General features: G+C 35.5%; 1 protein-coding gene across 2 annotated transcripts in view; it reads right to left on the bottom strand.

Annotated features, from left to right (window-relative positions):
* The window catches only part of RELN (reelin), a 516,612-nt gene that overhangs the window by 171,881 nt on the left and 320,512 nt on the right, over positions 1 to 24,219 (bottom strand). For both annotated transcript variants that reach the window (XM_021682887.1, XM_021682888.1), the window contains exons 11-12: positions 21,839 to 21,984; positions 2,812 to 2,963 (exon numbers count right to left, since the gene is read on the bottom strand). In XM_021682887.1, coding sequence (XP_021538562.1) covers positions 2,812 to 2,963; positions 21,839 to 21,984 — 298 coding nt within the window. The remainder of the gene's footprint in view (positions 1 to 2,811; positions 2,964 to 21,838; positions 21,985 to 24,219) is intronic.

The raw sequence follows: 24,219 nt of genomic DNA, 5'->3' as shown, positions 1-24,219 counted from the left end.
GAACCTGAACTCCTTAATCGATATTAAAGAAGATCACCATTCTGGTTCCATTTCTCTTTTCTTGCTCCATCTTCTATCTTTCCACTCAGTTGTAGTGGGAAAATCACCCGCCCCAAACATGTCATGTGAATTTATACTTGTGCTTTTTCTCAAAATGCTGGCTTAGCTTGGCATTCTTTTCTCCCTTCAAACCCTTAAAAAGTTGTTTTTAATATTGATAATTCTCTGTTTCAATATGACACTCAAAATTAACTATCCCACTTGTATATCGGCAGAAGTGTAGGGATAGGTTTTTACAATACAGTTTATGTTCTGATTTTTGTATAAAATAAAATGTCCCTTATTTCCCTCTTCTTTGAGAGAACTATCATCTTCCTCCTGCATCTATTCCTTCGAGGTAAGTTATAATTTTTTTTTGTTTTTAAAATTTTTACTCAAGTGTAATGAACACAGTGTATATTAGTTTCAGTTTATAAATCCCTTTAGATTTAAATTAAGGCCATCCTTCAAGGAACAGTTCAAATGTCATCTCCCTCACAGAGTGTTGCCCTGGTCTCAACACTGCAGCGACCCAGAGTGTCCTTGGCACTTCCATACCATCTTCATTTCATTATAGCCCATTACATTCTCTCTCTTCCCCAAAATTTTTATTTAAGTTCCAGTACAGTTAACATACAGTGTTATATTAGTTTCAGGTGTACAATACAGTGATTCAACAGCTCTGTACATTACTCAGTGCTCATCATGATAAGTGTACTCTTCATTCACCCATTCCCCCACCCTCTTCCCCTCTGGTGACCATCACTTTGTTCTCTATAGTTAAGAGTCTGTTTCCTTGAAGGGGGGGAAATCGGAGGAGGAGATGAACCATGAGAGACGATGGACTCTGAAAAACAAACTGAGGGTTCTAGAGGGGAGGGGGGTGGGAGGATGGGTAAGCCTGGTGATGGGTATTAAAGAGGGCACGTTCTGCATGGAGCACTGGGTGTTGTGCACAAACAATGAATCATGGAACACTACATCTAAAGCTAATGATGTAATGTATGGTGATTAACATAACAATAAAAAAATTTTTAAAAAGAGTCTGTTTCTTGGTTTGTCTCTGTTTTTCCTTTGCTTGTTTGCATTTTAAATTCCACATATGAATGAAATCATAGGGTATTTGTCTCTCTCTGACTGACTTTTAGATGTTACTTGTGGGCAGGAATTCTAAGAAATTTTTATATATATAAAAAAAGATATATTGAGTTGTACCTATTGGCACTAGGTACTGTTTTAAGGGATTCGCATGAATTCAATCATTGAGATTTAGGTACCATTATTACCCCCCATTGTATTCCCCACATAACCTAGCTCAGTGCTCTATAGTCAATTGGAATTAATTAATTTTTAAAATTAAATGGAGATGATTTTATCTGGGATAATGTTCTGTTGGCTCATTCAAATGAGTTTTTTCCTCACAGTCAATATTATTTTAATTGATTCATTAATAATCTTTGTTTCAGAAAGAATTAAAGATGACTAAATTTCTTCTACAAAGACGCTTATATAAATATGACAGTGTCTTACGAAGGCACTGAATGGGGTTGATTTAGTATGATTCACCTTGAAAAAATCAAGAATGCAAATTATTATGTGAAAAATGGTAAAAAGGGAAAATGCTTAACATTAGAAGCATGAATGTTTATTACAACTTTTTGAGGGGAGGGTTAAGGTTTCCCAGGAATCTTTCTTAATAAAATGAGAGCCAGTTTGAATTCTAATTATGTAAAGGAAATGAACTCTGGGTCTCTAAGTATACAGACCATTTCAGTCGATGTGAGGAGATCCTTAATGTAGGAAGATTACATTATTATACTTTATATGTACAACTTCCCTGTTATCAAACAGATCATCATTGAAAATGAGGTAGCATCAAGCAGACAACGTTTTGGAGTATGACATAATCTGAAGTTTACCATGCCACTCTGACCTGTAGGAAGTAAGGAATGTGAGGGAAATAAATAGCCAGTGCTGAAGCCCAGACTCAGGGGCCCTGTTTGTCCTGATGAGCTGACATCTTTGCAAGTAAGTTCAAAGGTGCTAAATGTTTATTTCCTGTTTCACTTCCAGGTGTTGCCTGTGCTTTCTGAGTCACTCAACAAAAAAAGGCATGTGACACCTACGCACATTTCTGGAATGACATCCAGTGGAAGAATACGTAACTAACACGATAAATTTGAGAGGTCCCTGATTTCAACCCCCCCCCCCCCACATTCTTCCTTGGGTTTTTTTTCCTAAATGTTTACCTACTTATTTGCTCTACAATAATCTGGAGAAAAATACACCTTATGAACACTTTCTTTGTGTGTTTGCTACACATTAAAAAGTAGACAGTGTTATTAAAGTATTATAAACCTCTTAGCATCCCACAAAGAAACAGTGATGTAATGATGATATGTCCATGAAAACAAATGACTTACCTGGATGACTGCTTTGGGGGGAAGCCAGGGACTTTGGACAAAGGAGTTATTTTGTTCTCAGCTTCTCTCCCATTGTCTTTTCAGCTATGACCACTGAGGGAGAGGTATGATGAAGGTATATGGCATTTTACCTTCAGGCCTATCAAGGCATGCCAGGACTAGTTCTCTTATAGGATGGTTCCAGTAGGGCTGGTCTGAAGCAGGTGGGAGCTTTTGTTCATCTAGTAGAACTCATATTTTGTGAATATCATTTTATGTTGTTAGCCAACAAGCTATCTTACTTCCCCAGGGATAGGGGATGGCCTAGGTTCTGCCTTAGGTCAAAAAAATTTGTTCAAAATGTACCTACCCATAACAAAGTAAAATCTCAGGTTCCCATAACCGGTAGTATCCATATATGGGGTGCATAATTTCCTCTCTCCATCTTTGAGGAAGACCATTGATAAACCTGATTCTACTGTTCCGCATGCTGTACCAATAACAGCTCCCAAGATGTCCCACCTTAAAAAAAATGAGAATCATGAACAGTTGGAATATTAAGTCAAAGCTTTATAGAGTATAACATTTTATTTTTAATGAGGAACATTTACTTAGAAATCAATAATTCTGAAATAAAGATGTGGTACAACAGATTTTCGTAATGAACAAACTTTTAAACACATTCCATTCGCAATTATGATTTTTCTGTAGAAGGACAAATTTAATCAATACTATGTATGGTATGTCTATTACATGATAGTCTTTATTCTCAAAGTACTTACAGTCAAGATGGGGGGGTCAAATTTGAACTAAGGAAACAGGGAACCATAAAAGACAGTATCATAAGATCATAAACAATTGTATGGTATTTTGCGCATTAAAAAAGTTATAGAATGTAAAGTCATAAGAGTGGCAAGAGCCTAGCTAGTTTTCAATAAAAGATGAGATTTAACCTGGATCATGTCAAAAAATATATATTCAGATATACAGAAGAGAACAAAAATATCTAATATTTTAAAACTCCTATTTCTCCTTAGTATTTATTTCTGGTTGTGTCTAATCTGGACATTGCTATTCACACAACTCACTTGCCCACAGATGGAGGAAACTGGGACACACAGAGATAAGTGGCTTGCCTAAGGCCAATTGCCTGTTTAGCTCTAAAACTGAGATCTTCTGTATCTCATTTTGCTCTTATTTTAGTAGTTATGGTTCTAAAGAGTGTACTGTGCCAAGGAGATTATGTTGGACCATTTTAGTTTATAATAGATTTGGGACCAAGATGTTTAGGAAATGCTTACTTTTTTTTTTATGTTTTAACAGATTATATTAATCATTCAAGAAACTAAAAAATAACCTTTTGAAGCAGCTCTTAATAGTGTTGGACCACTGTAAATTAACAAGGAACCTCTCTTGACTCATACAAGAAAATTTCACACTGGTTCATTGGTCTTTTACTTGCTCCATTTATCCCAATTAAACCACTCAGCCTACTGATCCACAAAGCAAGTTAAGGTTATAAATGATGCATATGATGACTCCTTTTAGGCTTTAGAGTATTTTTAAAGTGAAAAATTGAATTGAAAAAGATGGAATTGTCATGGACTAAAAGAACCTTCTATTCAAGTGAAAAATGAGATTTTTTCTTTTTCTCATTATTAGTTGTGAATGAATAACTCTTCTAGATGAATCTAAATGAATTATTTTCAAGACATCCACCACAGACAGAGCTGTGTGAGATATGTTCAGACTGTATATTTCTTTTTTTTTTTTAAGATTTATTTATTTGAGAGAGAGAGAGAGAGTGAGAGAGCACAAGCAGGAGGGGCAGAGGGAGAGGGAGACAGAATCTCAAGCAGACTCCTCACTGAGAGTGGAGCCTGATGCAGAGCTCGGTCTCACGACCCTGAGATCATGACCTGAGCCAAAACCAAGAGTTGGACGCTTAACCGACTGAGCCACTCAGGTGTCCCTGTATATTTCTTTTCAATCTTTATTTTAAAGTCCAATATATTCAATTTTACTCTACTAATTTAGTCTTTACTTCTCCCACTTTTAACTGTTGGAAGATAACAAAAGTGAAGTTACTTTCTTTAGAAACCCAAATATTTATAATCAAATGAAATGGAAAGTTTAGTCTGCTTTGAAGAGAAAGAAGCAGAGAGAGATCTAAAAAATCATTTTGTGTAAGTGTCAGTGATTTGAATAAATTATCTTGCATTTATTAAAAATTCAGTAGAAGCCTGTTGTAGCATAAACTCATTCTTTCATGAATTTGTATAGATACTGGCTCAAGCTTAGTTGGAGACAAAGTATCCTTGAGGGGTAGCAGAGAGAGCCTTTCACTTCCTGGACTTCAGAGTCCAGATTTGTAAGGGCACGAAGTTGTGGGTCTTTTCTAGTTATACAAATGACATGGTCCCTGACGGTCTCCTGATAATCAATTACATGAAGTGAAATTATAAATAACCAAATCTTTGAGGCCAGAAGTGATATCTGAAGAGCTTTATTGTTTTATTTATTTTTATTAAAGATTTTATTTATTTGACAAAGAGAGACACAGCGAGAGAGGGAACACAAGCAGGGGGAGTGGGAGAGGGAGAAGCAGGCTTCCTGTGGAGCAGGGAGCCCGATGTGGGGCTCGATCCCAGGACTCTGGGATCATGACCTGAGCCAAAGGCAGGCGCTTAATGACTGAGCCACCCAGGCGCCCCAAAGAGCTTTATAGTTTTAGTAGTATTTTCGATGACATGGCAATTTTCCTGAAAAGGAGTGTTACTTCTCTACGGTCTAAATTATGTTTTGCCCAGGTAAATGTAGTTGTATGTGAATTGCATTTGAAGGAATGTCTGCCTACAGGGGAGACACCTCTATAACACAGCAATTTATATTTATGCTTTGATGATTAACTAAAAAAAGAGCCCCTATATTATTTATTATAAATACAATGGTATCTATTATTTATAATAGAGTGGGTTGAATTTGGAACACAGAAAAAAAAGTTTAATAATCAATAAAATGCCTTAAGTAAGCAACTTTGTTCCTTAGACGTAGCAAGGTCACAATGATGTTTAATTTAGATCTTTAAAATATGACTTTCTATTCTTGTGTCCAAAAAAAAAGAGGAATATTTTTGTAAGTAAAGATAATTTAAAGCAGTTTCTTAGCTGGAAAGCCGATGGTCCTCTCTATCAACTATTTTGGAATGCTTTGAGAATACAATTACTTATGTTTTAATCAGCTCATACTTTGACACTTTTAAGAAAGATACAAGAGAGTAGAAATTAAATCTTTTCACACAAAAAAGGTAAATATGTTAGGTGAAGGAGGTGTTAATTAACTAGATGGAGTTCTTTGACAACGAATACATACATCGTATCACCATGATGCACTTTAACTTTCTCACAATTTTATATGTCAATGATGCCTCAGGAAAGCTGAAATTAAAAAAGATTTCCTTCATTAGCTTAAAAATAGAATGAGGTCTATTCTTTGAAGGGCAATTTAGCAGTAACTATCAAAATGAAAATTACATACCTACATGTATGTATATGTACGCATATATATCTGATTCTCTAATTTTCCTTTTCTCTTTAAGATATTTACCTTTCAAAAATACTTTAACAAGTATGCAAAAATTTTCATTACAATATTTTTTGTCTATCAATAGGGGTTCAATTAGATAAACTGGTACATCACTTTTTTGAAATAGTGATCTATATTTACTGACTAGAAGATACATTCATTATATGTTGTTGGTTTTAAAAAAATTAAGTTGTACTACAGTATACAAAATGTGACTCTGGTGGGTGGTGTGTGTGTGTGTGTAGTCACAGAAAAATTTCTGAATGATTATATGTGTACAGTTTAACTGTGGGAAATGGGATTAGCGTGGGGGACTTTTGATTTTCCCTTTACATATCTGCTTTGCAGTAAGAATGTAATTTTCAGGAAAAAAAGAAGAAAAGCATTCAATTTATAGGTATTATAATGCAGAATGAAAACTTAAATGATCTCATTATAGGTTGATGAAAATGCTAAGAATATGAACACAGGCAATAGAAGTCATATTTTAATCAGATATTCTTTGCCTACAGATATTGGCATAAGATACTCTGAAGCTAATGAAGCATTTCACATTATCTATGAAAATTTGTTTTATTATATTTTCCAGAATATATTAAATCACCTAAAGTTGGCTACTTTAGGTGTGAGCTAAGATATAGGATAAAGCCTGGCTATGAGATCCCACGCTTACCAAATTCATAAGATTTTTTTAATCTCTATGAATTCTCTGAGGTTAAATAAGTTCATTCTATCCATAAGGTCTCTATTTGGGATAAATTCTCTGTTATTTAATAAGGGATGTGCCATAGGTAAAGACCCTTCCACATTCATTTATATTCATGAGGTTTATCTTGAGTATGAGCCATGTGAGGTCTAGTAAGGTGTGTACTTCGACTGAAGGCTTCTCTACCTTCATTTAGAGATTTTTCCCTGCAGCATGACAGCTTAGGTGAAGGTAAAGGATGAGCTCTATCTGAAAGCTTCCCTGCATGTACTGCATTTCAAAAATTCTTTTCTTCAGTTGGTTCTCCTGTATTTCACTCAAATTCAATTTTGTTTTAGGTTTTTATTACATGCATTATGTTGATTTACTCTCTTGTCAGAATAACATTAATAAAGAACACTGTCTTCAGAATGGGAGAAAGCACTCAGCTTTCTCACCAATAAGACAGAAATATGACCTAGACTGGAGGATGGTTAGAGAAAATAATGTTCTGCCTGGGATGGGACAGCATGTCAGTAAGTGTTAGCTTCCCCTACTCCCCCCCGTAAAACATAGTGCTATCTTTGTTTTAAGTAGAAGAGGCGATTCAAATGAATTTCTAAATAATAATGAGTATTTTTATTTTTTCACACCAGAATTAGCAAAGCAGCAAGACTGGACAAAGGCACAGTCCCATATGCAAGTATGACTACTTAATCTTTAAGCAAGGGGATACTGAGCTGAAAGAAAAATTGCACTTTATCTATAACCTGTGGATCTTTGGTACTATTCATGATTTTTGTCTATAATCTTCTGGGCTCCTCAATTTATTATTTTGTTATCTGAATGGTCAAGTCGGTTTCGTTTTAATAAAAATGAACATGCTTATAAAAGAAAAAAAAGATCCACTTAATACAATATTAACTCAGACTGCCAACCTATCTTCAGTTCACTTACCTTGAATTATAAGCTTAAATGAAATCTTTCTTAAGCTTTACAAGCATTTTTGTGAAAAGTATTCTACGTCAGAGGGAACACAATTCTTCTGGGTAGGACAGAGGGAAGAATTTGTAGAAAATACAAGAAGATACTCAAACTGTTCTGAAGAATTCTAAATAATTTTAAAGCCCATTTTTAATAAAAGCACCAACTTACATTGAAGGGGCTATAATGGAGATTGTTCTTGTTGGTTTATATGCAATTTTGGTTTTCAATGGTTATGTGTAAGATTCTTTGCTACAATTTCCCTGGAACAAGGAAGCCAATATAAAATTGTTTTATTGAGTTTATATTGTCTTTTACTTGTCCCCCCCTGCCCCACTGGATAACTTTCAATATTAAAAAAGACATATTGAGTCAGCTGTTGGTGAAATCCAGCTAGCAAGCAGTGTCATTAAAACATATAAATGATACTTCGAATTTTGGTCTCTCTATAGTAAATCATCTGTCAGAGACGAAGCCATGGCTGACCTTGGAAAACCACTGACTTACTCAGTTTTTTTTCTATACTCTTAGATGAGCTGTTTTTTTAAAAAAATACATTTATTGAAAGAGCTTCGGGCGCCTGGGTGGCTCAGTTGGTTAAGCGACTGCCTTCGGCTCAGGTCATGATCCTGGAGTCCCGGGATCGAGTCCCGCATCGGGCTCCCTGCTCGGCAGGGAGTCTGCTTCTCCCTCTGACCCTCCTCCCTCTCATGCTCTCTGTATCTCATTCTCTCTGTCTCAAATAAAAAAAAAATAAAAAAAAAATCTTAAAAAAAAAAAAAAAAGAAAGAGCTTCTTCAGAGCAAATTCTTAAAGCAGTTATCTTTTTTAAATTAAATTAAATTTAATTTAATTATGTTATGTTAGTCACCATACAATACATCATTAGTTTTTGATGTAGTGATCTTAATAGGATACGGGTGGTAGTGGAAGAGGGTTGTTAGCAATGGAAGTAGGAGGAACTGGAAATAGGTTAGTAGTTCAGAGACTACGCTCTAACCATTGAAAAAGTCAGCAACACCGAATATGGGAAAGCAAATTTGACCTCAGGAGGAGTCCTGTTTGCCCTCCAAGCATCTTTTCTATATCTTGCTGGTGTACTGGAGTTCTGGGCATTCCATTCTGTGCCGTATTTGCCACTAGTTGCTTTTAATTTTTAAGTAGGAGGAAAACGCTTCACAAAAATGATGTCTGTGGCCTGGGAGAGGATACCCACATGGAGAAGTACAGTTGGAAATATTTTTTGAAACTTAAAAAAAGAAATTTTATTTGTTTTCTATTATGATACCAGTATCTCATTACTGAAAAATTGGAAAATAAAAAGGTTGGGGAAAAAATCGCCTATAACCACACTCTCCCAGAGACAAGCACAGTTAATATTTTAGTATATTTGTTTCTAATATTTTTGTATGTATATTTCCAAATAGTTGTGGTAATATTATATAGATGGTTTATACTCTGTCTTTTTTCACTTCCATTAGTAATGTAGACATTACTAATTCTTTGTAAATGAGCCACACAATATTTTGTTATTACTAATTCTTTGTAAATGAGCCACACAATATTTTGTTATGTGTATACCAATCCGTATTTAGTCATTTTCCTATTTTTGAATTTCAAAATATAATAATAAATAGTTATACTATTTAGCATACTTTATGGGCCTGAGGAATTAAATCAATTTCCTAATGCTCCTGGATGTGTTGTAGAATACAGATAACTCCAAGCTACGCTTCTTAAGGTGTTAGAGATCTGGTCTTATTTCACAGAAATCCCTAGATCATCAGGACTGACTTGTGGCCAATGGTGATCAGGTGAACCACTGAGGAAGGACTATGGAGACCAAAGACAAGGTTGAAGACATGGGCATCTAAACATTTCAGTGCCACCAACCTCCTCCAGTCCCTTCCACAGAGAAATCCTATCACCAGCTAATGTTGTGCCAAGCTGTCAGAAATTAAATCACTTTGGAAGGATTCAGATTTCACTCTTTTTTTCTCTGTGACCTCAGTAAAGATTCTATCTTGGTGTCCATCAACAGATGAATGGATAAAGAAGATGTGGTATATATATATATATATATTTGTCTTATTTGTTCTGGTTTGCTTTGGGCCTGGGTTCTAATATCACTTTCTCTTGAAGCAAATTGTTTTTATACTTTAAAAATACAAACAGTAAAATTTCAAATAACAAAAAAATAAGTGCTATATTGTTATGCTAAATGAGACAAAATAAGCACACTTAAAAATAAGTGCTATATATATATATATACATACATACATACACACAACAGAATATTATGCAGCCATCAAAAGGAATGAGATCTTGCCATTTGCAATGACGTGGATGGAACTGGAGGGTATTATGCTGAGCGAAATAAGTCAAACAGAGAAAGACATGTATCATATGACCTCACTGATATGAGGAATTCTTAATCGCAGGAAACAAACTGAGGGTTGCTGGAGTGGGGGGTGGGGTGGGAGGGATGGGGTGACTGGGTGATAGACACTGGGGAGGGTATGTGCTCTGGTAAGCGCTGTGAATTGTGCAAGACTGTTGAATCTCAGATCCGTGCCTCTGAAACAAATAATGCAATATATGTTAAGAAAAAAAAAAAGAAGATAGCAGGAGGGGAAGAATGAAGGGGGGAAATCGGAGGGGGAGATGAACCATGAGAGACGATGGACTCTGAAAAACAAACTGAGGGTTCTAGAGGGGAGGGGGGTGGGGGGATGGGTTAGCCTGGTGATGGGTATTGAGGAGGGCACATTCTGCATGGAGCACTGGGTGTTATGCACAAACAATGAATCATGGAACACTACATCTAAAACTAATGATGTAATGTATGGTGATTAACATAACAATAAAAAAAAAAAGATTCTATCTTGGAAGGGAAGCCAGTGTCTCTATTCTGGATGCTCACATGGAAACAGCTAGTTTTTGGAGCAGGAGAGGGGGGCTACAAGCCAACTCAAGATGGCAGAGCCAAAAGCAAAGATGGTGTGTAAATGTGCTGCACATTAAAGGTTTAACATTTAATTTCTATAAAGGAGTTCCAGAACAATATAGCACTTATTTTTTTGTTATTTGAAATTTTACTCTTTGTATTTTTAAAGTATAAAAACAATTTGCTTCAAGAGAAAGTGATATTAGAACCCAGGCCCAAAGCAAACCAGAACAAATAAGACATATGTTCTTTTAACAGCTTGCAACAAGATTACTCAGATCCATTTTAGCACTTCCGTGGTTTTAAAATATATCCAATTATCACTTTAACTAATATCGTCTTTTTTCTTAATGACACTTCATTGGTTTATTTCGAGAATCCAATTTAGGTTTCATTGGCCGATTCAACTTTATTTGTTTGTGTTTCTTCTATATCTCATTAATTAATTTGAGTGTAATTTTCCTTTGAGCATCACTTTCCTCATATCTCATTACCAACAGTAATTATAGTTGGAATGACAGCTAATTCTTAAGTTTTTTGATTGCTTATTATGTGCTATGCATTGTGGCAAGTGTTCTACATATACTGTTGCATAAAATATCCCCTTTTAGCCCTTTTAGTGCTTGCGTTTGGATTTTATCTGATTCGAATTATCTGATTTTAATATGCCTCCTTCTTTCGTTGTAGTTGCCTGGTATATTTGTTTCTCTTCTTTGATTTTTAATTTCTTGTGTTATTGTAAATACATAGCTTACTTTTAAAAACTTACTTTGGAAATCTCATTTAATAAATGAATATAACTCAAATTTATTGGGTTACTGATATGTTTGAAAATATCATTTAATAAATATAACAGTCAAATTTATTGGGTTACTGATATGTTTAGATTGATTCCTGAAAAATTGTTTTCTCTTTTCTATTTACCCTGCTTTTTATTGTTTCCTTTTGTTACTTTCCTGGCATGTACGAGACTCAGTCTTCCGTGTCCTATGTGACCCTGATGCTTCAGAAGTTACGTAGCCTCTACCTGGCTAATCTATTATTTACATATTTAAAGTTTTCTATTAACATTATTATTATTATTAACATTAAGAGTTATCCCAGGGACCACTGGGTGGCTCAGTCAGTTAAGTGTCTGCCTTCAGCTCAGGTCATGATCCCAGGGTCCTGTGATGGAGTCCCGCATGGGGCTCCTTGCTTAGCAGGGAGCCTGTTCTCCCTCCGCCTGCAGCTGGTGCTTGTGCTCTCTCTCTCTTTCTCTCTGATGAATAAATAAATAAATAATCTTAAAAAAAAAAAAAGAGTTATCCTAGATCTATATCCTCACTACAAGCAAGCTAGGAAGTTTGGCAGTATTTTACTTCCTTACTCTTCTTTTCTCTTTTTGTCACTTTCCTTCTGTACTTCTCAAGTTGAGGTCATTTGGACTTTAATTACAAATTTTTATTAAAACTTTTTAATAATCAATACTTACTTAGACTCAACTACAGGCTTTACTTTTTTCTTTGATCACTACTCTTTCTTGAATCTATCATATTTCTCTTGGATTAATTTCCAGGAACATATCTCCTAGTAATTCTTTCAGAGAGGGCTTGGGGGGTAGTAAATTTTTTGAACCCTATGTGTCTGAAAAAGTTTTTTTCCCCCCCGCCAATTGAAGTATAATCAACTAGAGTATCCTATTAGTTTCAGGTGTAGATCACAGTGATTTTTATAATACATAATTTTTATAATTTTTAATAATTTTTAATAATTTTTTATAATACATAAAAATATTAAATCACTTTTTTATAATCATTTTTATAATACATAAAAATATCCCCATGATAAGTCTAGTTACCATATGTCTCCATACAAAGTTATTATAATATTATCGACTATATTCCCTATACTGTACATTACATCCAAAGGTAGAAAGAAAAGTAACAATGAAATCCCATGTACATAATATCCAATTTCAATAATTATCGAGTTCTTTTGATATTGAATTGTGTAAGTTCTTTATATATTTTGGATATTAACCTCTTATTGGATATGTAATTTGCAAATATCTTCAACCATTCAGTAGGTGGTCTTTTTGCTTTGTGGATGGCTTCCTTCGCTGTGTAAGAACTTTTAGTTTGATGTAACTTCATCTGTTTATTTTAGCTTTTGTTGCCCTTGCTGAAAGAGACTGGTCCAAAAAAAATTCTGCTAAGACCAATATCAAAGAGCTTTGTGCCTATGTTCTCTCTTAGGAATTTTATGATTCCAAACTTATGTTCAAGTCTTTAATCCATTTTGACTTTATTTTTATATATGGTATAAGAAAGTGGTCCAGTTTCATTCTTTTGCATGTAGCTGTCCAGTTTTCTCAACATCACTTATTGAAGAGACAGTCTGTTCCCCCATTGTATAGCCTTGCCTCCTCTGTCATAGATTAATTGACCATATAATTGTGGGTTTATTGCTAGGGTCTTTATTTTATTCCATTGATCTATGCATCTGTTTTTGTGCCACTACTATACTGTTCTGATCACTATGACTAGCATAGTCTGAAATCAGGCAGTGAAAAACCTCCAGCTTTGTTCTTCTTTCTCAAGGTTGTTTTAGCTATTTAGGGTTTTTTTTTTTTTTTTTTTTTTTTTTAATAAAAATTTTAGGATTCTTTGTTCTAGTTCTGTGAAAAATGTCATAGGTATTCTGATGGGGATTGCATTAAATCTGTAGATTGCTTTGGGTAGTATGGACATTTTCAGTAAGATTTTTCTTCCAACCTATGACCATGGTATAACTTTCTATTTATTTGTGTCTTCCTCAATTTCTTTCATAAGTGTCTTAAAGTTTTCAGAGTAGGTCTTATACTTCCTTGGTTAAATTTATTCCCGGGTATTTTATTCTTTTTGATGCAATCATAAAGGGGATTGTTTTCTTAATTTCTTTTTCTTATAGCTTGTTATTAGTGTACAGAAATGCAACAGATTTCTATATGTCAATTTCATATCCTGCAACATAATTAATTTTTTAGTTCTAACGGTTTTTTGGTGGAGTCGTTAGGTTCGCGCTATATAAATTATCATGTCATCTGCAAACAATGACAGTTTTACATCTTCCTTTCTAATTTGGATTATTTTATTTCTTCTTCTTGTCTAATTACTGTGGCTAAGACTTCCAATACTATGTTTCATGAAAGAGGTGAGAGCCAACATACTTGTCTTGTTCCTGATCTTAGAGGAAAAGCTTTCAGCTTTTCAATCTTGAGTATGATGTTAGCTGTGGTTTTGTCATATATGGCCTTTATTAAATTGAAGTATGTTCCCTCTGTATCTACTTTATTAAGTGTTTTTGCTATAAATGGATGTTAAGTTTTGTCAAATGCTTTTCTGCATCTATTAAGATGAATATATGATTTTTATTATTGGTTTTGTTAATGTAATGTATCATGTTGACTGATGTGTGGATGTTGAACCATCCTTGCACCCCTGGAATTAATCTTTCTTACTTGATCATGGTGTATGATCATATTAGTGTTGTCAAATTCAGTTTGCTATTTTTTTTTTTTGAGGATTTTTGCATCTATGATCCTTAGGGATACTGGCCTGTAATTTATTTTTATTTATTTATTTTGTGGTGGCTTCATCTGGTTTTGGTATCAGGGTAACGTTGGCCTTGTAAAATGAGTTTGGAAGTGTTCCTTTCTCTTCAATATTATGGAATAATGTGAGAACAATAGGGACTATTCTTTAAATGTTTGGTAGAATTCACCTGTACAGCTGCCTGGTTCTGGACTATAATTGGTTAAAGTTTATTATTAATTTGATTTCATTACTTGTAATTGGTCTATTTAGCTTTTCTATTTGTGATTCAGTCTTGGAAGACTGTGTTTCTAGGAATTTATCCATTTCTTCTAGGTTTTCCAGTTTGTTGGCATGTAACTATTCATCATAGTTGCTTACAATCCTTTGTATTTCTGTGATGTCAGTTGTTAACTTTTCCTCTTTCATTTCTGATTTTATTTATTTGGGTTCTCTCTTTTTATCTTGATGCATCTGGCAAGAGCAGATGCTTTTAGTTTCATTGATCTTTTCTATGGGTTTTTTTTTTCTTTTTTGTCTCTATTTCATTTATTTCTACTCTGATCTTTATTATTTTCTTCTTTCTACTCATTTGGGCTTTGTTCTTTTTCTAGTTCTTTAGGTATAAAGTTAGATTACTCCAACATTCATAGCAGCAATGTCCACAATGGCCAAACTGTGGAAGGAGCCAAAATGCCCTTCAACAGATGAATGGATAAAGAAGATGTGGTTCATAAATACAATGGAGTATTACTCAGCCATCAGAAAGGATGAATACCCACCATTTGCATTGACATGGATGGAACTGGAGGGGACTATGCTAAGTGAAATAAGTCAAGCAGAGAAAGACAATTATCATACGGTTTCACTCATATGTGGAACATAAGGAATAGTGGGGAGGACCACAGGGGAAGGGAGGGAAAACTGAATGCAAAGAAATCAGAGAGGGAGACAAACCATCAGAGACTCTGGACTCCGGGAACCAAACTGAAGGTTACAGAAGGGAGGTGGGTGGGGGGATGGGGTAACTGGGTGATGGGTATTAAGGGCACATATTGTGATGAGCACTGGTGTTATATGCAACCAATGAATCATTGAACACTACATCAAAAACTAATGATGTACTATATGCTGGCTAACTGAACATAATAATAAAAAAAATAAGAAAAAAAGATGACTTATTTGGGACTCTTGTTACCTGAAGTAAGCTGGTATCACTATGAACTTCCTTCTTAGAACTGATTTTGCTGGGTCAGATAGATTTTGAAAAGTTGTATTTCGAGTTTCATTTGTTTCAAAGTTTTTTTTTTTTTTAATTTTCTCTTTCAGTCCTTCATTGACCTATTGGTTGTTTAGTAAATGTTTAGTCTCCATGTGTTTGTTTTTTTTTCAGTTTTGTTCTTATAGTTGATTTCTAGTTTCATACTGTTGTGGTTAGAATAGATGCTTGATATGATTTCAGTCTTCTTGAATTTACTGACTTGTTTTGTAGTCTAATATATGATCCATCCTGGTGAACGTCCCATGTACATCTGAAAAGAGTGTGTGTTCTGCAGTTTTTGGGTGAAATGTTCTCTATATATCTATTCAGCCCATCTGGTCTAATGTGTTGTTTAAGGTCAATATTTCCCTATTGATTTTCTGTCTGAATGAGCTATCCATTGAGGTAAGTGGGGTATTAAAGTCTCATACTATTATTGTATTGCTGTCAATCACTCCCCTTATGTCTGTTAATATTTGCTTTATATATTTAGGTGTTGCCATGTTGGGTGCATAAATATTTACAAATATTATATGTGATCCTCGATTGACCCTTTTGTCATTATATAATCTTCTTTGTCTTTTGTTACAGTCTGTTTTAAAGTCTATTTTATCTGAAATGAGTATTGGTACTCCAGCTTTCTTTTCATTTCCATTTGCATGGAATATCTTATTCCATCCCTTCACTTTCAGTCTGTGTGTGTCTCTATATCTGAAGTGAGTCTCTTGTAGACAGAATATAAAAGGGTGTTATTTTTTTATCCACTCAGCCACTGTATGTCTTTGATTGGAACATTTAGTCCATTTACATTTAAAGTAATTATTGATAGGTATGTACTTATTGTCATTTTGTTATTTGTTTTCTGGTTGTTTTGTAGTCTTCTCTGTTCCTTTCTTCTGTTGGTCTATTCCTTTGTGGTTTCATGGTTTTCTTCAGTGTTACGTTTGGGTTCCATTCTCTTTATTTTTTGTGTTTCTATTGTAGGTTTTTGGTTATGTACAAAAAACATGGTTACCATGAAGTTCATATATATGTATAGAAATAAAAAGGTTTTCGTTTTTTCCTAATACTTGTATGATAATTGATTGGAAAAGAATTTTATGTTCCAAATAATTTTTTCAGACCTAGGTAACTTCTTCATTTTTTTTTAAACTTATGCTTAGTGCTACCAAGAAAAGTACTATGAATCTCACCAAGAAGCTTTTAGGATTTCTTCTTTTATCAGTGTTCTAAAGTTTCTTCTTGATGCTCTAGGATTGCATATGTTCCCATTCATCTTGCTAAACATTTCATTCACAGGAACTATGTCTTTTCTTTCTTCTTTTTTCAATCTTGGGAACTTTTCTTCAGTAATATATTTGAATATTTCATTCCATATATTCTCTCTGACCTCTCTTTCTGGAATTCCTATTTTTCTAACAACAGAAGAGCCAATTTCCCCCCTATACTTTACATCTTTTTTTCTTATATCCAGTGACCCTAAGTTTTGGGTAGACTTCAAGACTCAAATTTCTAGCTCATTAATTTGTTCTTCAGCTATGCCTATGCTGATATTCAGTGGAGAAAAAAAATCCATTAAATTTGTTTCAACAATCATATATTGTCATCATTTCTCACATCTCTATGCTTCCTCATAAAATGTGTTTTAATTTCTCAAATGCAGTATGCACTCTTAACCCTCTGAGGATATTAATTATGCTTCTTATAAAATCTCCATTTGTTTATTCTACTACTTCTGTTTTCTCAGACCTTAGTTCTTTAGTTTGATTGATTTTTAAATGGAGTTGATTTTCCTCAGATTTGTTGATTCTAGATAATTTGCTTAAATTTGTATCTGTTATTATTTTTTTATTTTGGTATAAAAATGGCTATTGATGGGGGCAGATGGGGCTTTAGGTGGGACTACCACGAGGGGGGGTCTCTGTTCCCCCTTGAGGTTTCCAGTCACCTGGATCGCCCTGCTTCTCCATTCCAAGTATCCACATTCATTGCTTGTTCCTGGGAATAGAAGCCTCTACTTGGAAGTAGGTGTACTGAGGGACTCACCTCCTTGGCAATCCCTATAGCAGTAGCTCAGAGCCCCATCCTCATTCATGTGACCAGCATCTGTGTCCTGGAGCAGTGCTGAGACATCTTTTTAATGTCTTATTCAACATGTGTTTGGGGCTACAGTTCCCTCCTTCCATCAGATCTTCTCCTCTTCTCTTTTTGTGTACAGTCCTTTATAATTCCTGACCCACTAAGGCACATTTTTTTGTTTGTTTTATAGTGTCATTATAGATATGTTTGCTCATTTTCTGTAATTTCCAAGGATTTGGGGCAAGTGGAGAAGACTGAAGCATGATGCCTTGATTCAATATTTTAACATTCATTACATTTGTGGAGTTCCTCTTTAACATGAATAGTGACAGCAGTAAAGGTATTTGAATAGTAAAAATATACAATGTTTGCATTTGGGATGGAAGAGAAGTATACAAAATCTATATGATAGCAGTGTGTTTTTCTACAAAGCTCTCTCCCACCTAAAGGCAGTCTCAGCTAGGTGAGATATGGTGGTTGTTAATTAAATGATGTGTTTGTAAGGTTAAGCCAAAGTTTAGAAATATTCACATAAATTATCAGTGTATCCATTAAAGTTTCTCTCTTGCTGAAGTAACAGATGTGTTTTCTTTAGGAAAAAGAGAAAAAAACCTTTACGATCCCACTTAAAAAATAAACCTATCAACACTGGATTTAGGACAACTTTGTGATATGAGTGGCAAACAGCTCTTGCATCCTTGTGATATGAGATCAAATAGTTTGACTCAAATGGTAGGAAAACAGGAATATTTGGGAAGCTAGATTCAAAAAATAGTGACTTTCTTTTCTTTCTTAACATTCATATGAAGTGTTTTGAAATTATTAGAGAGGATTGCATATTCATTTTTCTCTTTCATAATTCTTATGGGAGAAAAACATAGTTAAGAGAAGTGAAAATATTATATACAGGTTAACAATTTAATTACTTTATTTAAATTTTTTTTATTTTTAAAAAAGTGACCTCAAAACTACAGAGCTCAATCAATTCAATTGGTTGCTCTTGAGCACAGTGGGGATTTATTATCTACATTTTTTTTTTTTAAAGATTTTATTCATTTATTTGAGAGACAGAATGAGAGAGAGAGCACATGAGAGGGGGGAGGGTCAGAGGGAGAAGCAGACTCCCTGCTGAGCAGGGAGCCCGATGTGGGACTCGATCCTGGGACTCCAGGATCATGACCTGAGCCGAAGGCAGTCGCTCAACCAACTGAGCCACCCAGGCGCCCTATTATCTACATTTTCTATTTCAGCAGGTGAACCAATAATGATAAATTATCAGTGTGGGTAATGATGATTGAGTTGAAGAATGAGACAAATATTTAGTAAATCTGGCTGGTAAAACAAAACACATCAAGAATTAGCCCGGTGATGGGTATTAAGGAGGGCACTCACTGCATGGAGCACTGGGTGTTACATGAAAACAATGAATTGTGGATCACTACATCAAAAACTAATAATGTATTGCATGGTGACTAACATAACATAATAAAATTAAATTAAATTAAAAAAAAACAAAAAAAAGAATTTCACTACCAAATTCCTAATCTGTTTTTCTTTGTCAGCTCTTTCCCTAGGTAAAAATATTTCACATTAATTTGATTTTGTGATGGGCTTTTTTTCCTCCGAAGCTATGATTAAAAATGATTATGACAACACTCTTTCGTGGACCAATAAAGCAACATTTAGGAGTGGGTGAATGGGATGCAGAGAGGACACACACACACACACACACACACACACACACACACACACTCATGGACTAAACCAGCATTTTTATCATCACTGCAAACAGAAAACACTAGATCCTCTCATTATCCTTTTACACCTTTATGATATAACACCAAGTTGGATAACTGGGCAACCAGCTGAGAGCATAAATGAGGTAAATCTGGGAGGTGTCACCTGATATCTTAGGGGAAAAGCTACAAATAAACCTAAGATGTAGTTGCTAGAATAATTTACTGCTTTTAGAACTTAGAGGAATTAATTGTACAGCAATTAGAGCGGCACTGGTGCTTTTGTCAAGCGCATTATTCTATGTTATTGGAACAGAGATCTGCTGACAATGCCATGGCCTGAAAGTATTAGCTTCTTAACTGTGACCAAAACCCTGATACAATCCTCAGGACTGAGAAGTGGCCAAAGAGCATAACTGAAACCACCTGAGTCACTGAGTGGATGGAATTTGTGATGTTCCTCTGTGTGTGTCCTAACTTTAGTTCTTTTCTCAAGAATAAATACTTTCAGTTCCCTCTTTGTTTTGGGGGATGAATGATTTAGTTTAGTCACAAATTCTCTCATATCATTAGTGCTCTGTGAAAGTGGAATGTCTACTCTGTTAAATGAAATAATTTTTTGCAAGCTATGTCTCTGGACTAGTACACTGATTTTCTAAGATATGTTGGGTTTCTTCTAATATAAAATCAATTCCTTTCTAAGCTTAACTCATGGTTTTCTGTTTGTTTATACTAAACCTTTACTGATGTTACTAGCAGATTGCTGGATGGACCATTAATCCATCCTAAAAATCTTTTGTTCTTTTATAGACAAGCTTTGATAATACAACAAGCTGAAAAAAAAGGAAAATAAAGCATTGTCGGACAGGGAATAGGTAGGTATGAAAGCCATAATTAAAAATAAATTTTCTCGGCGCCTGAGTGGCTCAGATGGTTAAGCGTCTGCCTTCGGCTCAGGTCATGATCCTGGAGTCCCGGGATCGAGTCCCGCATCGGGCTCCTTGCTCAGCAGGGAGTCTGCTTCTCCCTCTCCTCCTCCTCCCTCTCATGCTCTTTATCTCTCATTCTTTCTCTCTCAAATAAATAAATAAAATCTTTTAAAAAAAAAATAAATTTTCTCTCTCCCCAAAAGAATAAGACTAGTAACACTGAAGACTTTGAGGAAAGAGGTAGGTAGATAGACAGGGATTTACATGGGTATGAGAGTTGCCTTACTGGAGATTAAATTTGTGTTTCTCTCTCTGCTTTAGTGGGATGGGGGCTGGGTATCGCTGAGAATCATGTGTCCCCAGGGTATGTGGGTCTCCCTGAAGAGGATGGCTCATCACTTCCACATGGATGGTATTAGCTTGGAGAGATGAAGGAGTGGAGGTCAACGAATCTCTTGTGCTTCAAGATTTGGGACTCTCTCATAGGCAGTCAAGCTCCATAACCAGGGAAGGGGTTTGAATTGGTCTTGTGTATCAGGAATCAGAAAGGGAGAACTGATCCACTGGTGATGGTTCCTTATCTCTGAAAGGTAGGTAAAGAAGCCTTGCTTGCGTTGTCAAAATTCTGGACCCCATCAAATCCCACTGGTTTGTAAGGGGAGTGGAACGAGCCTGTGTAGTGTAAGGGTTATGAAGGCAAGCAGCCTGACTCTTGGGGAAATCCTGGAGATAGAATAGAGGAGCAGTAGTGGCTGGTCCCTCAAGGAGACACCCGAGCCACACTGGACGTGGAACTGCAAGGGGGTCAGGAACTTCCAAGGAGAAGAACTTTATGGACTGAAGGCCTTGACATCACTGCTAGGCTCTGAAGGAATGAGGTCCCTCAAAGTGTCAGCCTCCGTCAGAGGCATACCTGGCCTACCCCACAGGCTGGACCTCCTTGATGCAGGGCTGGGTCAGCCACAGCATAAATCTAGCTTTCAACAGTGAAGGACCCTGATGTAGCAGCAAAGGGTCACAGGAGCGGTGGCAGCTCAGGCTGCTGGGCAGATTTCTGTCTATAAATCTCAGGCCCCAGGAAGATGACTGAAAGTCTCCATATAATAGTAGCAGAAAGATTTTGTCTTCCATACACATTGAAAAAAACTTTTTCCCAGTAAAGGTGAATAAACGAAGATGAAATATAAGTGCTTCAACTGCAGTTAAAAGGTATTTGCAATTATAAATTTTTAATACACATAAAATAGTTGATTATTTAATAAAGAATGTTTAGGACAAGTCTAACCATTTGTCCTGTCTATAAGGAACAATTGGCTTTGGGGCACCTGGGTGGCTTAGTCAGTTAAGCATCCGACTCTTGATTTCGGCTCAGGTTGAGATCTCACGGTCACGAGATGGAGCCCCGTACTGGGTTTTGCACTTAGCATGGAGTCTGCTTGAGATTCTCTCTCTCTCCCTCTGTCCCTCTTCCTGCTCTCTCTCTCTTTCTTTCAAATAAATAAATAAATAAATCTTTTAAAAGAAGAATAATCAATATTGATTTAACTATGCTTTTGCTATTTAATAGTATGCATTTAAAATACGTCCAGTGGAAAAAATATAAGTGCTATACACAGCATGGGACAGCAATTACTTACCCTGTAGGCTGGCTTTCAAAGTCTTCTGACCACTGCTCTTGAATATCCTCTGTAGAAAGGTCTACATCCCGGGTGGTGGCAAAATTGAACTCACTGCCTTCATTCCCATGGAAATAAATGGAGTTCCCATCTGACTGACAGCTATGCTGTAGATAAAAAGAGAGCATGGGGTGGCTGTTGAATTGGTTTTGTAGCTGTATCTGTCTTACTCATGTATAATTAGAGTGTTTAGAAAAGTCATTATATTATTCCCTCTATGATGGATTCTCAAATCAGAAGAGCTTGTTACTTCTTTTTTTGTCTTGTTTAATTCAATTACAATTCCTTTCTAACTTATTAAGTTATCACCAAAAAAAGGAGTCAAGAGGCCATTTGAGCTTTGCCACTTTCAGCCTTCGTTATGAAATAAGAATATTTTAATTGGAATAATTTCCCATCTTCACCCAGTCTTTGTCATGGGAATTAAGTGTGATAATGACTTGTCATATATTTTCAATGCTGTGCTTATGGGCTAAATCACACTGACCTTTACAATATTCTATATATTTCTGGCTTGCCATTCAAGCCTTTCACAATTTGTCTATAAATGGGATATGAGTCGAATAGCCAGCTAATCAAAACATGGAATATAGAAAAGGTCAAATTAATCCCTGATATGATCGTATATTCTCAGCTACCTTTTGAATAAAAGTTTCTGGCGAGACCAAAGTAGTGCATGATGCCCCCAGTGAAGAGCTGGGAAATCACAATCTTTGCTATTCTCCCAAAACACAAAGAATAAAGAAAAAGAGTTTCTTGTGATACTTTTTTTTTAACCTATTTTTTTTTCAACTTCAAGGGAATAGTCAAAGGTAAGATCAAACTCTGGAGCTGAGTAAACTGAATATTTACTTTGTAAAAATACAAGTTTTTATTAACTAACTTTTGGTAGTAAGTCATATATACAGAAATACTAATAAAAGAAAGATCAAACATCCTGTTAAGTCTTACATCCTCTTAAAATGAAATAGAAATGAAGAAAAATAATTGGACGGAAAATATCAGGCCCAGCAACTGTAAGTTCTGTAGAGCTGGGATCATGTCCATGTTGTTCCTTGCTCTATACACAATGCGTGGCTTATAGTAGAAATTAAAAAAAAATTTGTTGAATAATTCAATAATGAATGAATGAATGATATGGCTATGCCTTTTCAAGTAATCAAGTTTTCTTTTATAGAGAACTTACTATGTAGAAGGCATTTAGGAAGGTATGGGGGGGAGGGGTGTATAATGAAGTATAATAATACATAATCTTTGCTCTCAAAAAATGCCAGTCTCATTGAGAGATAGCAAAGATGGGTCTCAATGCTAGACAGCAGATGGTAAGTGCTGATGAGTGAGAAAAGGTAAGAATCACCGTCCAGGGCTGCTCTAAATGCATAGGTTTCACAGATGAACAGGTCTTTAACCTGCTTTAAAGGATGGATAAAAATCCAAGTTGAATGACGAATATGAATGAACGACAACGGTGATCAGTAGGCATGATTTTGAGAATTTGACTGGAGCCTGACAGTAAAAAAAGCTTTAGTAGTCTTAGAGATCTCTACAATATCCTGTTGGCAGTGGTGTCCTAAAATAAGGGAGTGATGTATCAAAGGAATGTTTTTTGACAATTAAACTGGTTATGGCGGATAAAATCAGTTGAAGGAGGAATCAGAGTACCATTTTGAAAGAGCAAATAAAGCTTCTAGAAGCTTCCAGAAGTTCAAGAGTCAGAGCATATGATCTTGGGAGAGTCATTGCACAGCGCTAACACATAAGCCACACCCACAGAGCCTGTCATCATCTTAGATACTCTTGTAGCATGTAGCATGCATCACCTGCGTGAGAATCCTCTTCACACCACAGTGAATACAGGTTATTTACAGATGCTAAACGGAGCTCATTACACGTGATCCTTACCCCACACAAACTGATCAAAACTAGGGTTCAGTTTACTTAACAGTAAGTAGGAACTGTCAAAAGGTGACAAACCCAAGGGTCCACTACTATCCTGTAAAGACTACAAATGCTAACTAAAATAACAGAGATTACTTTCCTAATAAGTCCACCAAACTCTAAGTAACGTTTTTCACAATTATCTTCACATTCTGGGATCCTGATCAACTGTGGCCTGTGTGTACCTGGGATTAATGTAAGAATGCTGGTATTAGTGCAGATGACACATTTAGTCATCGTCTAAGGAAAAGACATACGTGAAATATCTATATGTGTGAAAACAGAACAATTTAATTACAATTTAAAAGGACATATTTAGGGTGCCTGGGTGGCTCAGTTGGTTAAGCGACTGCCTTCAGCTCAGGTCATGATCCCGGAATCCTGGGATCGAGTCCCACAGTCGG

The sequence above is a fragment of the Neomonachus schauinslandi genome, chromosome 12 (assembly GCF_002201575.2).
Source record: "Neomonachus schauinslandi chromosome 12, ASM220157v2, whole genome shotgun sequence".
Lineage (NCBI taxonomy): Eukaryota > Metazoa > Chordata > Mammalia > Carnivora > Phocidae > Neomonachus > Neomonachus schauinslandi.
This window is presented reverse-complemented; position numbering and strand designations above follow the sequence as displayed.